The following is a 16,938-nucleotide window of genomic DNA, read 5'->3' as shown; positions in this document are numbered from 1 at the left end:
GGTTATTTCAAATGTCAGTAGTTCAACAGATGGGAAGATAATTAATTTGCGAGTTTGTACGAAAAAGAAGCGTGATTGTAGCATATACCGTTCCCTCTGTAGAAGCAATGTTATTATAAACGTATTTGCATTGTATCGTTTTTGCTCTCCCTTCGTTCCTGTTTCATTCCGAAACTTTCCGATTAGCGAAGGGAACAGGGCACGTACGTTCCCAGTGATGGTAGAAGAAGTTGACGAAGAGGATTCCGTCACTGTTCGTTTTTTCCGTGTGTTTAGTGGGTGTGTGCAGCATGTCGTTGAGTAAACCAAGTGGTAGTGGTAGCGAGAGAAGAGAAAAAAATATAGTGTTTTACGAAGCCAGGCACGACAGGTGATTTCTCAGGTGTATAATTTTTTTAAAAAAATGTTCGAGTGAAGAAGAAGAGAGCAGTAAAATTGACTTTAAGCAGTGCCAGGCTCAAACAGCTCAAGCGTGTGGTGTGAATCAAGCTACAGTTTCTCGGATATGTTCGGGGGCAAAACAATGTGGATCGGGGCCTGCTCCAATGTTTCAATCACCTAGAAAGCACATTAACGTACCGAAAAGAACGATAAACTTAGATGACTTTGAAGAAGACGTAGTGCGTAGAACCGTCTTTGAATTTTACGATCGTGGCGAATTCCCTACTGCCAAAAATATAACGTACTCTTTACGGGACAAAATATCTTACAAAGGCTCTGCAACTTCCACCTTGAGAATATTGAAACAATTAGGCTTCAAGTACAGGGAAACCAACGACGGTCGTAAATTTCTGATGGAGAGAAGTGACATTGTTACGTCAAGGGTAAAATTCCTTCGTATCTAATGTTCCGTGCTCTCCGTGACAATGCGTTTCGCTCAACCACGCTGTCTCTTATCCGTGAGACATCGACATGGCACCGCTGCAGTGCGCTGCTATTGGCTATCGCCATATGCAGGAGATTTGACGCGCACTCTAGTAATAGATTAGATAATAAAAATAAATTACAAAACATTCCCTTTCAAGTCAACGCCGCGTCCAACTTCCACGATTGGAAGTTTGGATTCCGTTGGAAACTTTTACAATGTTTCTGCTTAAACAGCATGTAGCCTAGGCTTATCACAAGCGATGAGCTGAATTGGTTCAAAATTCCAACTTAAGACAGCGTTCAGCAGGAAGAAAATATCATTCGAGCAAATACTAATTTACATGGAACAATCTGGATGCGATACAGAGAAGTAGATAGATAAACACGAAAACCGCACACGAAAGAAGAAATAAGAGGTCGGAAATAGGGGAACAGACAGGGAATGAATCTGACAGAATTCATTTGAACAACATGAAAGTTTCGCCCAAAGAATCGAATTGGAAAAGAAAAATCAAGGAAGTAACTTTCATAGCAATGGCCCAAGATTCTATAGAATGCTAGCATATATGATCCTCCGCCATCAGAAAATGGAAGTAGTAGCTTCAATGGATTAAAAGTAGCCGGGGCGATAGTTTGATAGTGCACTGGATTTGGAGCTAATCACGAGTCAGTCTCAGGATTCGATGCCCACCTTCATCGACAAGAAATTGTTCACCTGAAGACGAGAGAATAGGAGCTATCTCGAAACGAACTGTTAGAATAGGAAAAAGTAGAGATACTAGACAGTGGATAATGCCCAATTAACAAGAATCCTATTACAGTATAATATCGTGTCGTATTTAACCTTTGTCCCTGTCTCTTGTGTCTTTTTACTTATGGAATCTCGTTTCTGACATCCATTTTGTTACATGATCTGACTTAACACTTTCCATGTAACTTGTGAACATCTCTTCACAATTCATGCCTCCCCGATGGCGTTACTACCTGGAGGAGGCACATTGCACAGTGGTTCGTGTCCCACTTTAAACTGCATATGCAGAAATAAAATGCATTATTTGAAGCAAAAGAAATGTATATAGTCTGTAGCTCAGACCAAATGTTTAAGTGCATCATCAAGAAAGATGCAGGAAGGTGTATCAAAAAACGCATAGGCCATCTACTGATGCATTAAAGTTTATCTCGACTGAAAGAAACACTCACTTGCATCCCGAGTGGATAAAACTCATGATTTTTATTTTAAAAAATCATGTTTGATTATTATTTTCCTTATTTAAATGGGATTCTTTAAAAAATTAAATTTATTATTATTCTTTTGGTAAGAAACACGCTTAAAATTGCTTGTGTGTTTTTTGGCACCATACATATAGACATACGTTTTGTTTTTAAAATAGAAAGACTCTTTCTGGTAAACGACCTTGTAAAATATTTTAACAGTTTCATTAGAGCAAATAAAATATTATACGTAAATATAAATTTTTCTGTTTCTGATACATGTTTGTTGAGTATGTTAATGAAACTTTCAGTAACTTTTCTTCCAGTGAAAATAAAACATTCTGGATGTAACATCAAATTGAAACATTTTTATTGTCTTTGTAGATGAATTTTGGCAACATTTTTAATGATAGTTTGCAAAACATCAGCTGCCATGTTTATTTACAGTTTATTGATAATTACATTATTTACGACTTAACGTGATTACTATTTTGTATATTGTTCTACACAAAATATTTACTACTTTTCCTATCAAAGTTATTGAGTTTTAAATCAAGAGAAATTTAATTGTGTTTACAAATCACATATTACATTTCCTTTCGTATGAGCTTCACCCCATCAGTACATATATTTTGTTTCCTTTCTTAGAATCTAATAAACACCATTAAATGATTACGAGATTAATGTACTTGTACTCTCACCAAAAGTAAATCTGATATCTACAAAATCCTTATGTACATTATTCTGTAAATTATTCCTTCAAAGTGATTTAAATCAGTGATTTTGTTTTAAGAAATCACGTGATTTAAATCGTGATTTAAATGAACTTGATTTCAATCAATCCACATTGCTTACATCATATGATGCACTCTGGTGTTATCTTTACGATACACAAAAATGCATCCAATTATAGATCTTATTCTTCGCAGAGGTCATAGAACACGCTTTAGTACATCAATAGATGCGTTTATCAATGATGGATTTAGTATTCTGTGTGTAGGTCCAGTCCCGATTACTAGCCTATTTGTGCACAAAGTAGACTTGAGACACAATTCAATTCAATTCAATCCTTTCATAACACCATCCTTGGGCAACTTGATATAAATAAAAACATTTGTTCATGAATTCACTCACTTACGTTAAAATATAACGTTTACATAATACTCTGAGAGGAGTGGGATGAACGCAGTAGGATTAACCCGAATCTATAAATCTGTCGATGGGGATATGCACGTGACAAGGGCCAAATTGAAGACTAAGAGTTGACCCGACTGAGCTTACAAATGGCCTGCCACCGTAGACACCCTCCTCAGAATTTATGCCCGTGTAATGCAAAATCAATATTTAATATACAGCAGCCTCAGAGGGGTGGATGGGCAAGAAAAGGCCAGGTGAAGAGCTGTGTTTAGTTTTCGCTTCATTCTCATGCACCTCCTCTCTCTGTGTGTGCAACAATAGGATGCTGGGGATTTCTCCGGAGCTCTTTGATGCATTCGCTTCCTAAGTTATTTAATAAGAGTCTTTGCATGGAGGCGGAAAGTACAAAGGGAAGATGAAATTCATGCTGGGATGAGCATCCAATCTCCTTCGTCTCCTGGTGCTCATTCTTATGGACGGAACGGAACATTTATTGCATATCTAGTCTTCTCAAACGAGGATATTTTTAAAGATGATATCAGAAAGGAAGATGCTATTCCGGCAATACCAACACTGGAATCACCAAAGAATTTTGTTCGGGTTGGGGAAATACGTATTTCCAAGCGAGCTCTGTTCTCTTCGGTGGTAGACGTTAATAAGATTTCACCACTGTTTTCATCTTTTCTTCTTTCTCTCTCTTTCCTCCTTTCATTGTTTCACTATAACTCTCTCTAATCTTTTCTCGATATCTTTCTATCTTCCATGTTTCTTTCTCTTCCTAAAATTCCATCCTTTCTATCTGTAAAGGTTTGTTGCCACTCTATGTGTCTTACAATGTATCTTTCTTCTTATCATTCTCTTTATTTCTGTCTCTTTCTTCATCCTTGCCTGTTTCTCTATCTTTCACCTCCTCTTTCTTCTGCTGTTTCTTAGTATCGTACTTTCTTTTATTTTTTATTAATTTCTCTCTTTTTTATCGTCCGTTTTTCTTTCTTCCTATGTCTTTTTTCTTTCTATCCCTTTTTCTAACTTGTGACCACTCGAATGTTTATTTCTTCTTCTCTTTCTCTTTATTTCTATCTTCCTTTCTTCCTTCACTTGTTTCTATTTCATCCTGTTTTTGTTCATCTGTTTCTTAATCTCTTACTTTGTTTTATTTCTATTTATTTATTTATCTCTTTTCTTCATTGTTTGCCTTTCTTCCTCTGGCTCCCATTCTTGCCCTGAACACGTCAGCAGCTGGTTTAGCATGAGCAATCAGTGTTGCCAATGTAAGAAAAAGTGCACACACTGCGAATAATTTGACCTTGTATTTTGATTTTTAAGTAAACTGGAATTCCATTTTTGTAGAGAGTAACATTATACACACATGCGAAGATTCGGGGCTCAAAATGTTGCATGTACCTTGTAACCTGAAAAAAAGTGAATTTGCAAGTTTTCTTGTGAGGTGTGCAGATTAAATGTAAATGCCAGTTGAGCGATCGCCTAGAGACATGACATGCATGCAACAACACTGTTTTGAAATATGGCGTATACCCTGAGTTCTTCGTAATCACCAGTTGCACCCTGTCGACTAATTCTGTTGAGCACCGACCTTCAAAGAATGTCGTGCATGTTATTTACTAATGTGCAATCCTCGCATACTCGATTAATTTTAGCATTAGCTTCCGTCGCAGAAAGGAGGCTTCGTGCAGTGTCTCTTGCTGTGAAAGTTAAAGAAAACTTTATTGTCCTTATTTTTACTTTTTCTTGTCTCGTTACATTAATTGTGACGATAATGATGACTGTTGACTGGATGTAATTGATTAAGGACCGAACAATAACCCAGAAGCTTCAGGAGCGATGTTGTGAGTTCACCCAAGGCATTTATTCGAAGTAAAAAGTAAATAATTTACAATGATCTTCACATGTTAGCGAAATGTTAGTAAATGATTGTACCATTGCTTCATGCTGGTTTAGACTGGTCTGCTAAAGTACAAGAAATGCTTGTTGAGAGTAAAGAAAAAATAGAATGGAGAGGAGAAGGTGAAAATTATAAAGCGTCATAGAGAAAGAAAGATAGAAAGTTATGAAGAAGAAAGTAGGTATGGAAGAATAAAGAGACAGGCACTGAAAAGTGAAGGTTTGGTGCGGGGAATGCCCAGCTTGCAACAGACGCTAAAACTAAATGCTAAGAACTCTAAACGTGGCCCTCCTAACCTAACCACAAATGCATTATTAGACCTAAGCAGCACAGTAGAAGGACCATATATATTATTTAAAAACAGTGGACTCAGTTTGATATTTCCATTGTTTATTAAGGGGGAATAATGGAACTCTCCCTCCTTCTTTCTCCCCATAAATATAAATTTAGATATTTTTTTTAATTTTCCGTGCTACAATCACATGTAAGACAGTGACATTTCAGTACTACAAGGAAAGAAACAACTTTCCACACGTCTCTTTTTTCCAAAACATAAAAATGGAGAAACAGGTACCCAACTTTAATGAAGAGAGATGCAGAAGAGTTGGAAAATCAAGTTCACAAACTACTTTAAGGGCCACATCCCCCACCTCCTTTAGAGAGGACTTAAAATGTATTTGTGCATAAAAATAAAGACACATACAAACAGGTATACAGAAAAGTCTACACTCTGTCTCAGTTACGTATGGAGCAGGAGAACGAGAACAAGTCTCTGCGAGGCGGATTCACCAATGAACATGTAATAGAAACGGGAATGCATGGAGGGTGGAAAGCGACTGCAGTTACAGCCTTCTCAGCAGCGTTCTGCTTTGCTCTGCGTACTCGATCCACCACCCCCACCTTCTCTGCCGCTATCCGCATTCTTGCTCCAGAGCGTATAGTTGGTCATGATCTTGCCACCAAAGTTTTCGGTTCGTATCACACCTTTACCATGGGTGTTTCTTTGTGAATCTACATTCATATATAGGTATTTTATACTGTTACGGCGGCCGATCCTAATGCTGGCAAGGGAAGTGGGGAAAGGGGAAGCGACCAATCCAGCACGATAAGATACGCAACAGCCTGTGGAACGATGCGCACGTAGTACTTCCTGCCGCCATGTCGTAACTCTCGGCGCCACAGCTGTTGTCTGATTGGTCTGCGGTGTAATCCCCGCTCCTCACTTCCCTTGCCAGCATGAGAATCGGCCGCCATAACATTAGAAAAGACCTATAATCATCACTCATTCTCGTTGCCTTGAGACAAATTTTAAGACATTTAACGCAATGCAGGAATAATACGAGAAACTAGAAAAAATCATGCAGTAAGATGTAATATCGTAATTATTGTAGTTATTGTAATCATTATCGTATGTGTTGTTGTGCGTGTATTAACTCGACTTCCAGTCCCAGCCTGTTCTCCCTTTCTGTGTTTTTGGAGAAATGTTTTTCACATTTCATTCACTTCTACATACAATACGAGTCTTCTCGAAGTTCTAATCACGTGAAATTTGTATTTACTTTTTAGCATCAAAACGTGAATATGCCTTGAACATACAGTGAGGCTCATAGAATATATACCCAAAATATTTTGATACAAAACGGCAAAGTAATGAACTTCTTCATGTTTACAAACTCTGTTCCGATATTGAACGTTCCTGGATTAATACAATGTACTTGCTACTTTGATAGAGACCTTGTGCTAAGGGCTTTTAAATAATACCGGAAACAACGACATAGATCAAGTGGATATCCGATATACATAGGGAGAGGGGGAAAATGTTGCAATTTTCAACAGGATGGCGCTCGACCGCATCTCAATTTCAATTCGTCACAGAATGTTTTTGTGCAGGTGGATTGGAGAGCGTGGATCAGTTCCCTTCTTGCCTCCAACCTCCCTCCTCCCCCCGCCATTTATGTTTTCCATCTACAAAAAGGAAAAATATCAACTGGGAAAATTAATGCATGAATGAGTGCTGTATTACTGATCATGCAACCACCACGAGAAATATGATTCCGCGAACCTCAACAAACAGGAGTACAAATGCAAAGCTTGTTTAAGCTACGAGTAATTTGATAAAGTTTGTTAAGGTAAAATAACTGCCATTGGAGAATTTTTACATGCTTTTTAAGAAGAGAAACTTCAATGACATTACCAAATACATTATTATGACAGTCAATTTTTGTAGGTACATATCTAACTAACAAACTCTCTAGCATTGTTAAACCCGAATGTTTATGGCTGCAGCAACACAAGCATTCCATCTGTCCCTATCCTGGGCAAGATCAATCCAATCTTTCCGATTTATTTTAGACCCATCTCAACGTTATCCCTAAATCTTCGTCTTGGCCTTCCTACCTGTATCTTACCATCCGGTTTTCCAACAAGAATCCTGTAAACTCTTCTTTCCTCTCCCATTCGTGCCACATGGCCTACCCACCTAAGTCTTTTTGATTGAATTATTCTAATAATATCTGGATATGAATACTTATCACACATTTCTAAATTATGTAACCTTCACTCACCTGTCTCCTCATCCCCTGTAGGTCAAAATATTTTTCTAAGAATTTTATTTTCAAATACTCTTAATTTATGTTGCTCTTTTAATTTAAGGGGCCAAGTTTCACATCCATATAATACTACAGGCAACATTACTGCTTTGTATATTTTAACTCTTAGTTTTTTAGATATTATACGATAAAAGAAAAGTAAGACGCATTTCCTGAATGAAGTCTGCTTTTTATTTCCTCTTTAATATCATTTTCATTTGGTAGTGTATGTAACTGACAGTATTGCTGTTATTACCGTATTCACGGAAAAGTAAATGCATCAAAAACAAAAAAAAATACATATAGTGTGTAGATGAGACCAAATGCTTAAGTGCATCGTCGAGAAAAATTCAGTAGCATAAAAAATTCATGAAAGTAAAGCTCGACATACCTAGAAAGATATACTTACTTGCACCATATGATGCACTTTCGAGTTATGTTTACAAATGATATACAAACAAGCATCAAAGTGTAAGCCTGGTTCTTGGCAAAGGCAAAGAAGCACACTTTAGACATCAGTAGATGTGTTTCTGGTGCATTAAATAGATTTGACGTATTTAGTTTTCTGCGTGTACTAAGTTTATTTAAAGCCAACTTCATGCTCAGATAAACCAACCGGGCGTGCAAAGTTGAAATCCGTATCAATGCGCCTTTACCGCAAATCTAACACGTGACCCCTTGATTACATGGCAGCAAGTGAGGCTCCCGATTACAGTTCCAAGACGGAAATTTATCTTTAAACAGTAGGTTGTGTCCAATTTAGCTTCGGTATCACTAAAGTGAACGTAAACTATTGTAAATTACCACCACTAACCACATTATACACAACAGTTTCAAACAATGTATTTTTCATTGTTATAGAATTTTAGTACGTTTCAAAGAAAAATTTTAACTATGTTCCTTTTTTCTATCTTTACAGATTATGAATTGGTGTTTAGGGACCAGTATGGAGGAATTAGTAAACTTAACGTGAAAAATAATACTGTGAAAGTGCTCATGACAAACCACACTTATGTAAGTATTCTTCAAAATTGAATTTACATTACTTGTTTCGACTTTTGAGTTTTGTCTTTAAACCATTTTAAACACAAACCAATTGAAACTGGACCTATAGTTTAAAATAGTATCCGAACCACTATGTCTTGAACCTGGAATCGAACCCAGGACCCCTTAATTTTAAGGCGACTACATTAGCGATATGCCATCAGAGAGGTTACAATACTTGTAACTTGAAAACATTTCCTGTTCTTTGAGCTATAAGGATGTTTGAATTACTACATTTATATTGATATGGTGTTTTATTCTAATCGGCAGAGAAGATTTTAATACATATATTGATATTGTTTAGCATTGCATTGTCTGTGATTAACGTAATAGTATTGTTTCATATGGTGGGGTTGAAACTTCGTGAAGAAGTCAATTTCTGCGTTTACATAAAAATAACATTTTTGAAAGTCTTCAAGTACAACTGGTATGTGGCATCCACAGAATGAACTATTTATCCTTTGAAGCTACAAGAAAAAGTTTAAAGTGAAAGGACGTATCTGCAAATACACCTATTTCCAAATAGTATGAAACATTTAGTGTGCTTTGTAGCTGCAGGCATTAAAAACTCACTGATGGCGAAAATGGGCAGGGAAATTATGAATGGCCTCTACCGGAAGAGGCTGTTTCCGAAAAATGGTCGGATACCATCTACAAGGGTAAAGGGGCAAAAAGCAATCCTAACAATTACAGGGGGTCTCATTACTGTCGGTACTGAGCAAAGTGTACTGCCAGATATTATATAGACGATTACAAAAATGGTGCGAAATTTTTGATGTTCTTTCTCCTCTGCAAGCTGGATTTCGGAAAAATTTTCAGACAATAGACAATGTACTTTTATTGCAGATATTGATACAAGAAAAACTAGTGGTCAAACGGGGAAAACTATATCGCTGCTACGTGGATTTCGAAAAGGCTTTTGACACGGTTAACAGGCAAATGTTGTGGGCAAAATTGTGGGACGTTGGGGTATCCGCGAGAATGATCAGATCTCTCCAAGTGGCATATGAAAAAGTTAAGTTTTGCGTAAAGTGCAGGAATGAGGGCTTTACAGGGGCAAATGAATCAATACTGGGGGTGAAGCAGGGGTGCTTTCTCTCCCCTCTGTTGTTTATCCTCTTCTTCAACGATATCGTTTAGGAAATAACGCAGAGGGACAAGGATCCACCAACGATATCCGACCTAAAGGTTTGTACGCAGACGACCTGGTGCTGATTTCGAACACAACAGCAGGTCTACAGAACGGCCTAGACACATTACATGGATATTGTGGGAAATGGGCCATGCGAGTAAATATGAAGAAGACCAAAATAATGGTATTTAAGAATGGGTATGTATTTGTTAAGCATGAACAATGGAAATACGGAAAGACAAGTGTCGATAGGGTGAAACAGTACGATTATTTAGGCATGGTGATGACAAGGATGGGCAGGTGGGCAAGGCACGTACACAGGAATAAATGTAAAGCAATTTTTGCGTTAGAAAAAACAAGAAAAATAAAATACAAAGTACCAAATATGCCAATCAAAATTCTGGAGGGGGTTTACGAGGCCAGAGTCAAGGCAACACTGTTCTATGGCATCGAACTATGGGTCTGGGAGGGAGGGGAAACCGTAAACGCCGTACAGACTAGATTTTTAAAACAAGGGCTAGGAGTAGGGAGGGGTATTGCAACATGTGGGGCACTTAGGGTAATGGGAAAATTAAGAGAGGAAGTGGATGCCAAAATGAGGAGCATTAAATACTGGGCAAAACCGATCACCATGGATGGGGGAAATTTGAAGAAACTCTGTGTACAATCACAGATAAAGCGGGATAATGGTAGGCAATATTTTACAAAAATAAAGACGGAATTATACAGTATAGGGCTGGGATGGGTGTGGGAAGAGGGAATAGAGGGGAGAATTGATATGCAGATGGTAAGGCCCATACGTGCCAGACTGGAAGATATTACCAAACAGAAAATTTTGGCAGAATGCCACGCAAAAATATCGTTAACATCAGCGAAAATAGTGGATACGGATCGAGAATGGGGAAGGAGGAACTACGTAGATTTGTGTGGGACAAAAGAAAGGTCAGGATTGGCCTGATTCATACTGGTGGGATGGGCACAAGTTAAACTAAAACGGGAGGACGGTAGAATGCCCACTATGCGGCGAAGACGAGACGAAATTTCACATTCTCCTCCAGTGCAAAGAAACGGTGGGAGGCAAGACAAAAATATATCAGGGAAATAAATGAAGATAACATTGAGAATATAATGACAAGCGTTATTAGGAGGGAGAGACCGAGAGGGAAGGATGCGCAAATAAGGAATCTGGGAACTTTCCTACACTACTCCTGGGTAAAGAGAGCAAAGAAGCTCAGTGGGGATAGCGGGCATGTGTGAAAGGGGGAGGGTTACTAAATAAGTAAAGTAATAAATAAATGTGAGAAAATTTAGGATCACTCAGGTAACAGTGCAAGTATAGGGAAAGACTTGAAATGAAATAGTGTTTGTGAACTCCAAAGCAGTGTGAATGTGGAAGTAGACTAAGAGGACGGAAAGAGTACTAAAATTTTCACTTGTATGGTATGTATAGCTGTAAAGGCTCATACTTGAAATTAATTCTATTCTATTCTATTCTACATGTTAAATAGATATCAAAGCTGGCTAGAAACATTTTGTTCTACAATTTTATGTACCGTTACTGTGTTCTACGTATTAATAATGCTGAGATTTTTTTTAAATATCTACTCATTATAACTTAATAAAATATCGCTCCATCTTTACTCTAACTTTTAAAGTTTAAAACCTACATTTGATTCTTCACAATGTTTCGCAAAGAATACACAATTTGAATCTGTCTTTACTAGTCACTGTTCCATGGGTAATAATATTATGATTATACATTTATAATTACGAAAATCATATTGCAACTTTAGGTTATGTGCTACTCCTCGTAAGAAATCCTGCATTGTTCTTTTGTTAGCACTGTCGGTATAAATTATCCTAGTTTTCTTCTTTGCCAGTTGTCAAGTATATTGTATGAAATTTTCTCTTATACCATTCAAATTCAAATCTTCTAGTGTTTTAGCTTCACTTGGATTGCACGGATATTGATTTCGAATCTTCATATCATTAGGACACTTGTCTATCATTACAGCATCGTAATAAGGTGGATGATTATGGTCGTAGGAACACATATGATTTTGTTACAATAAATTTGTTTTTAGAATTCCGAGATTTGACAATTTTCATTTTGAAAAAATAAACAAGTTAGTCTCTCTGAGAGAAATCAGTGACACAAATTAGGGCGAGGGAGTTGATAAGGGCTGGCCTCAAGTCCTGCTAGTAAGAAACACGTGTGATTGGTCAGCAGGTGTGTGAGCAAGGCGTAAACATCTTTTCAGTCAAGATGAAAATCCATGCCATGCTGCACTCACCCCCTTAAGTTTCATGAATCACACGTGCTTCAAATTATTTGCAAAGGTTACCTTTTATTAACATGTGATTCTATAGCGGCAGTAACTTCTTCCAGAAGAAATTAGGAAATAAACGGCATTAGAATTTTTTTTTGGAAACATGAAATAAAATATATCAATTCAAAGGCAAATTAGTGTTAACAGACACCAAAATTATATTAACTTTTAATTGCAAACTGTCAAATGGAAGACACATAATTTCTCAATTTTCATGTAAAATCATAATATATTGTATTTGCCATTTTTATTCTCTCCATTTCTACCGTTGCCATTTTTTCCGTTGCCATTTTTTCCTTTGCTACTTTTACCTAAATTCATAAATTTCATATAGTGAGGGGCATGGGTGTTTCTCTGTGAGTGTTCCTTCTTTAATTTCATCTAACCATCATTCGTGCTCATCGTTACAATGTGCCTAAAGAGGCAGAAAAGTGACGCAAAATAAGAAAAGCTGGAATAAACATACGTTTGAGAACAGTCCTATTGCTGGCACAATCAATCATTTGCCTCTTACTTGTGACTGCACAGCACTCAGTTTGCAAGAATTTTCTTCATGGTGTTTTCATTTGAGCTTTTCAAGTTGAGCAACTCGCGACACAGGATTGGCGTTCATCTTTATTTATTCCCTTATAGGGTGGTATGAAAAGCACTTCAGATTTTAAACAGCGCTCGTAGCACTCTCGTGAAAAAAGAAAGGTCAAATTTACAATTTCCTACCTCAAATTTGTCTTTTCAAAAAGATTTCGCTACTTCTTATCGGAAGGAAACATGGAAAATAAATACCAGGTTTTCTAAATTATATTTTATAATGATATTTATATAATAGTTTCGACATATACTTTCGGACAGATTTATTTCTCAGAAGAAACAAACGAATATAATAATAAAAAAAATGACACAAGCATATTTCACTTCAGGCTCGTTGCCAAAATCTATCTCCAGGTTTAGGGGGGGGGGTCACGGGTTATCAGCGGTAGCTTAGTAAAGCAAGTCAATTTTCAAACGTTTAACAGTATTATGTGTGTGTGGTGGGGGTGGGTATTAAGTTAATAGAGGACACAGAATCTTGCACATACCCTTTGTTCCCACTCGTAACTGAAACCGAGAGAATATTCTAATTACTTCCCGCTACTTTGACTTTCGGTCGTAAATCAGAGGAAAGAATGTGATATTTGTTCTTTTTACTATGTGAATTTTACCTTTATCAAGTCTTGAGCAAAATAATATCTGCTGTCTACATTTTCACTGAAATAAATTTTATAAAGCAGTTTTGCAAAACTTCAGAGAGGGCTGAGACCCTCTGGCCCCTGCCTGGCTACGACCCTGTTTCACTTTCTAAGCAGGAACGTTCTAAGTTTTCATCCCTCTGACGTCAAACTTTACAGATCTATCCATTTCCAAAAAGGGCCTTCATAAACAGACCTCTCAAGTCTATGCCTAAGTCTTAAGAAGTTTCAAGTCAATGAAATCGTTCTCTACCTTCCTTGTCATTCTTGTTTCAGACAGTAGTGCGTGCGGGTCTTTAGAATCGTGAAAGTGGGAAATGAAATGTCTTGGGAACGAGACAAATTTCGTAAATTTTAATGAGGATTCCATAAAATAAAAATGGAAAGAAGGGGGGACGAGTTTTTAAAAAGTCAGAAGCTTGACTTCGAAAAAATGTTACTACCTCTAAATACCGTTTCCTTCAAATTCCGTTGCGATGGATAAACGGAAATATTGACAAAATCCTGGGGTTTAGTGTTAGCGTTGTTGTTGGTGATTAGTCGCAACCGTGAGTGCCAGTCGCAGTGGTGATCTTAAATTTAACTCTTCTGTGAGCCAGGTGCCAATGTAGGAACAAATTGCGAGGAAGAGTGTATTTCATCTTCTGCACAAGTACCAGATGATAGATTAGTTCTGCTTCTAGACTCAAGTGAGTGACCATCGGTTTTAAATAATAAATTTGCAGTACATGGCTGCGAACACGCGCGTGGGTATAACAATAGATAATAATTACATAATACTAAAAACTGTAGCGTAGAATTATACGAAAAACGGATGATGTCGATATTTTCACTTTTCATAACACAGGGTTTTAGCGGAAACAGTTCGCACAGGGCCTCGCGTTCCTTAACGGCGACCCTGGTACACCGTGTCCCAAAATGATTATCGGGGCTTCAAGAATTTGGTATTTTTCAACAAAGGTGAATGTTTATATCGTACTTGTACGATGAGGACGGCTGTGGAAGTTTGCTAAGCTGAGCGCTAATCATTTGTTTCCCATCAGTCACATAGGTGTAGGTGTATTACAAGATGGCGACTTCTGTGCAGAAGTCCTATTTTGCCATTGAATTGGCAATGTGTGGTTCTGCTGTTTCAGTTCAGCGAGCTTTTGAACGGCAAGTTGAAAGTTACCCTCCGTCCGATAACAACATTCGTCGATGGTTTAATACGTTCCAAACAACTGGATGTGTCTGCAAAGGGAAGAAGAATCCAGGACATCCAAGTGTGGAACGAAAGCCTCGAGAATCTTTGGACTACCGGATGGATGTGTGCAGTGTCACGAAAAGTGTTCACACTGAACATTTATAAGGTACGCTACGTAAACTTGTTTAGTTGTTGTTTACTCCCACATAAGCTTTGTCCTTATACCCCACATATAAGGGTAAATAAACGACTATGAAACCCCGATAATCATTTTGGAACACGCTCTAAAACGTCAGACACGTCTTATACATCGCATAGAGACTAAAAGATGAAATTTATCTGTACGATGTCCCAAGAGAATTTCCAAACTACTTGATTTCTTTTGAGGAGTCTTGATTGGCCCTTCTATTTAGTTGCCGAGAGCTACTTCCAATAGAAACGTGGATGCGGCTTCCCCAAGAGCAACTTGTGAATGATTAATGATCAAACTTTCAAGTGCTTCAACTGTGTTTCAGGTTATCGATTAGCTTGGAGTAGTCGCACAATTTCTTCCATAATTAATCTTGCAAGGCATGACGGGTAATGAGCGATTGGCATTCGTCTCTCGAATAGAGAAAATCATGGCTGAAACTCAAGGAATCTGGATGTAGATCGTAGGATAGAGACATTTCATGTATTTTTCAAACAATGAGAAATTGAAAATGTGAATGGTTTTCATTTAAGACTTGTGGGGAGAATTTAAGGCTACAAAGTTTACTTTCTTCTACATAACTGTCCAATGCAATTTTCTACCTCTGTCTGGTGTACATAAACGGAAGAGATAATATAAATTGCTATTATAGGTACAGATACAAGTGCGCGCACTCTATACCGTATAAAGCTCCTACAAGGTTCTCGGGATCGTATGTAGGCTGTGCCAGCCTAAATCAACTCGCCTCTACGAGAGGTACCTTTTATATGTAAGGGGATTCACCCTTGCGAAATAAGGAGAATACGAACGACATTCAATATTTAACACTTCTATTGATTGGACATGGCGGGGTTATGATAACAATAGAAAGGATGTTCGTTTACCTGTAGATTCCTGTAGAGATGATCGTCCTCTGCTGATTTGGTAGATAAGGCACGGTCCTGAAATAAGACGTCTTTAGGGAACGCAACTCCCTGCTTCTAACTCTAGCGTAGCACCGATATTCAATCTATAACTTGAAGACTGCAACTGTTAACTCTATAACTTTCGGACTACAACTGGAGAGAGATCTGTTATTGCGATCTATTTAAAGCTGATTCAAATTTTCGATTGTTAAAGCCGTTGAGCCAGTTCCATCCTGTCGTTAACCGTACCTTTTGCATAAGGTTGACGTTACGTTATTTCAACTGATTTCCTGTCGATTCCCGCGTCAGCGGAGTTTAAAGTTCCGCTGAAGGTTTCCGGTGTAACATGCTTGTAACAAGCTACTTCCAGCGCTTCAGCCGGACCCCTTGGCGAAGTGATTAGTCCAGCGAGCCATGACGCCAAGGTCCTGGTTCCGAATTACATATTTGGCACGATACGATACTCAGAAACATAAACACTTACTCTAAAATATAGACTAAGCAGCACATGTTAACAAAGGTTCAACTTTATATTATTTATAATATAGATATAATATTATCACTGTGTCTTATTTTATTGTCTTATGTGCAAATACTACCCACTATGTGAAATCAAATTTCTACTCCAATGGGCGGAAAACCTGTGGCTGAGTGGTTAGAGTAATTCGCTTTGACATACTAACCTTATCTAACTTAACTTTACCTGACCTAAACTAACACTTCGCCTGGTTAAAACCAGGGTTGTTAAAGATCCAGGAATTTTATATTAATTCAATTCCGTTCCAGGAGAGAGCATAACTAAGCGTAAATGTGTTCTGAATTAAAATTCCTGTAGAGGGAAACCACCACGACGCGTCTTGTTATTTTGACAGGTTCGGTCAATTTTCAAACAGCAACAACATGAATTTCGCTGGATTGATTACTTTGTTTTATTTTACTTCGCTTCTCTGCCACTTTTGTCTAATCTCGACGATGAATATGAATGAGGATGAAACGATTTCAGATTAGACGAAAGGACAATCACAGACAAACATGGACAGGACACAACACGACACACACATATTATTATACTGGCCGTGAATACTTATGCCAGAGTCTCGTTAGTCTACACAAATATAGTCTGCGGTGTACTATCTAGGAGAGAACTTGACATTTGGGTGTTTAAGTATACAAGGAATGTTGTTTTGCCGATTTATAGCCAGATATTATTAGAATAATGAA

The 16,938-nt window shown here is 37.7% G+C and overlaps 1 protein-coding gene across 1 annotated transcript in view; it reads left to right on the top strand.

The window, feature by feature from the left end:
* Positions 1 to 16,938, top strand: part of Dpp10 (Dipeptidyl peptidase 10) — a 283,634-nt gene that overhangs the window by 153,954 nt on the left and 112,742 nt on the right. The window contains exon 3 of the mRNA XM_083126292.1: positions 8,627 to 8,721. Coding sequence (XP_082982418.1) covers positions 8,627 to 8,721 — 95 coding nt within the window. The remainder of the gene's footprint in view (positions 1 to 8,626; positions 8,722 to 16,938) is intronic.

The sequence above is a fragment of the Lepisma saccharinum genome, chromosome 8 (assembly GCF_977018435.1).
Source record: "Lepisma saccharinum chromosome 8, izLepSacc3.1, whole genome shotgun sequence".
Lineage (NCBI taxonomy): Eukaryota > Metazoa > Arthropoda > Insecta > Zygentoma > Lepismatidae > Lepisma > Lepisma saccharinum.
Note: the sequence above shows the minus strand (reverse complement) of the source record. Positions and strands in the feature narration are given on the sequence as shown.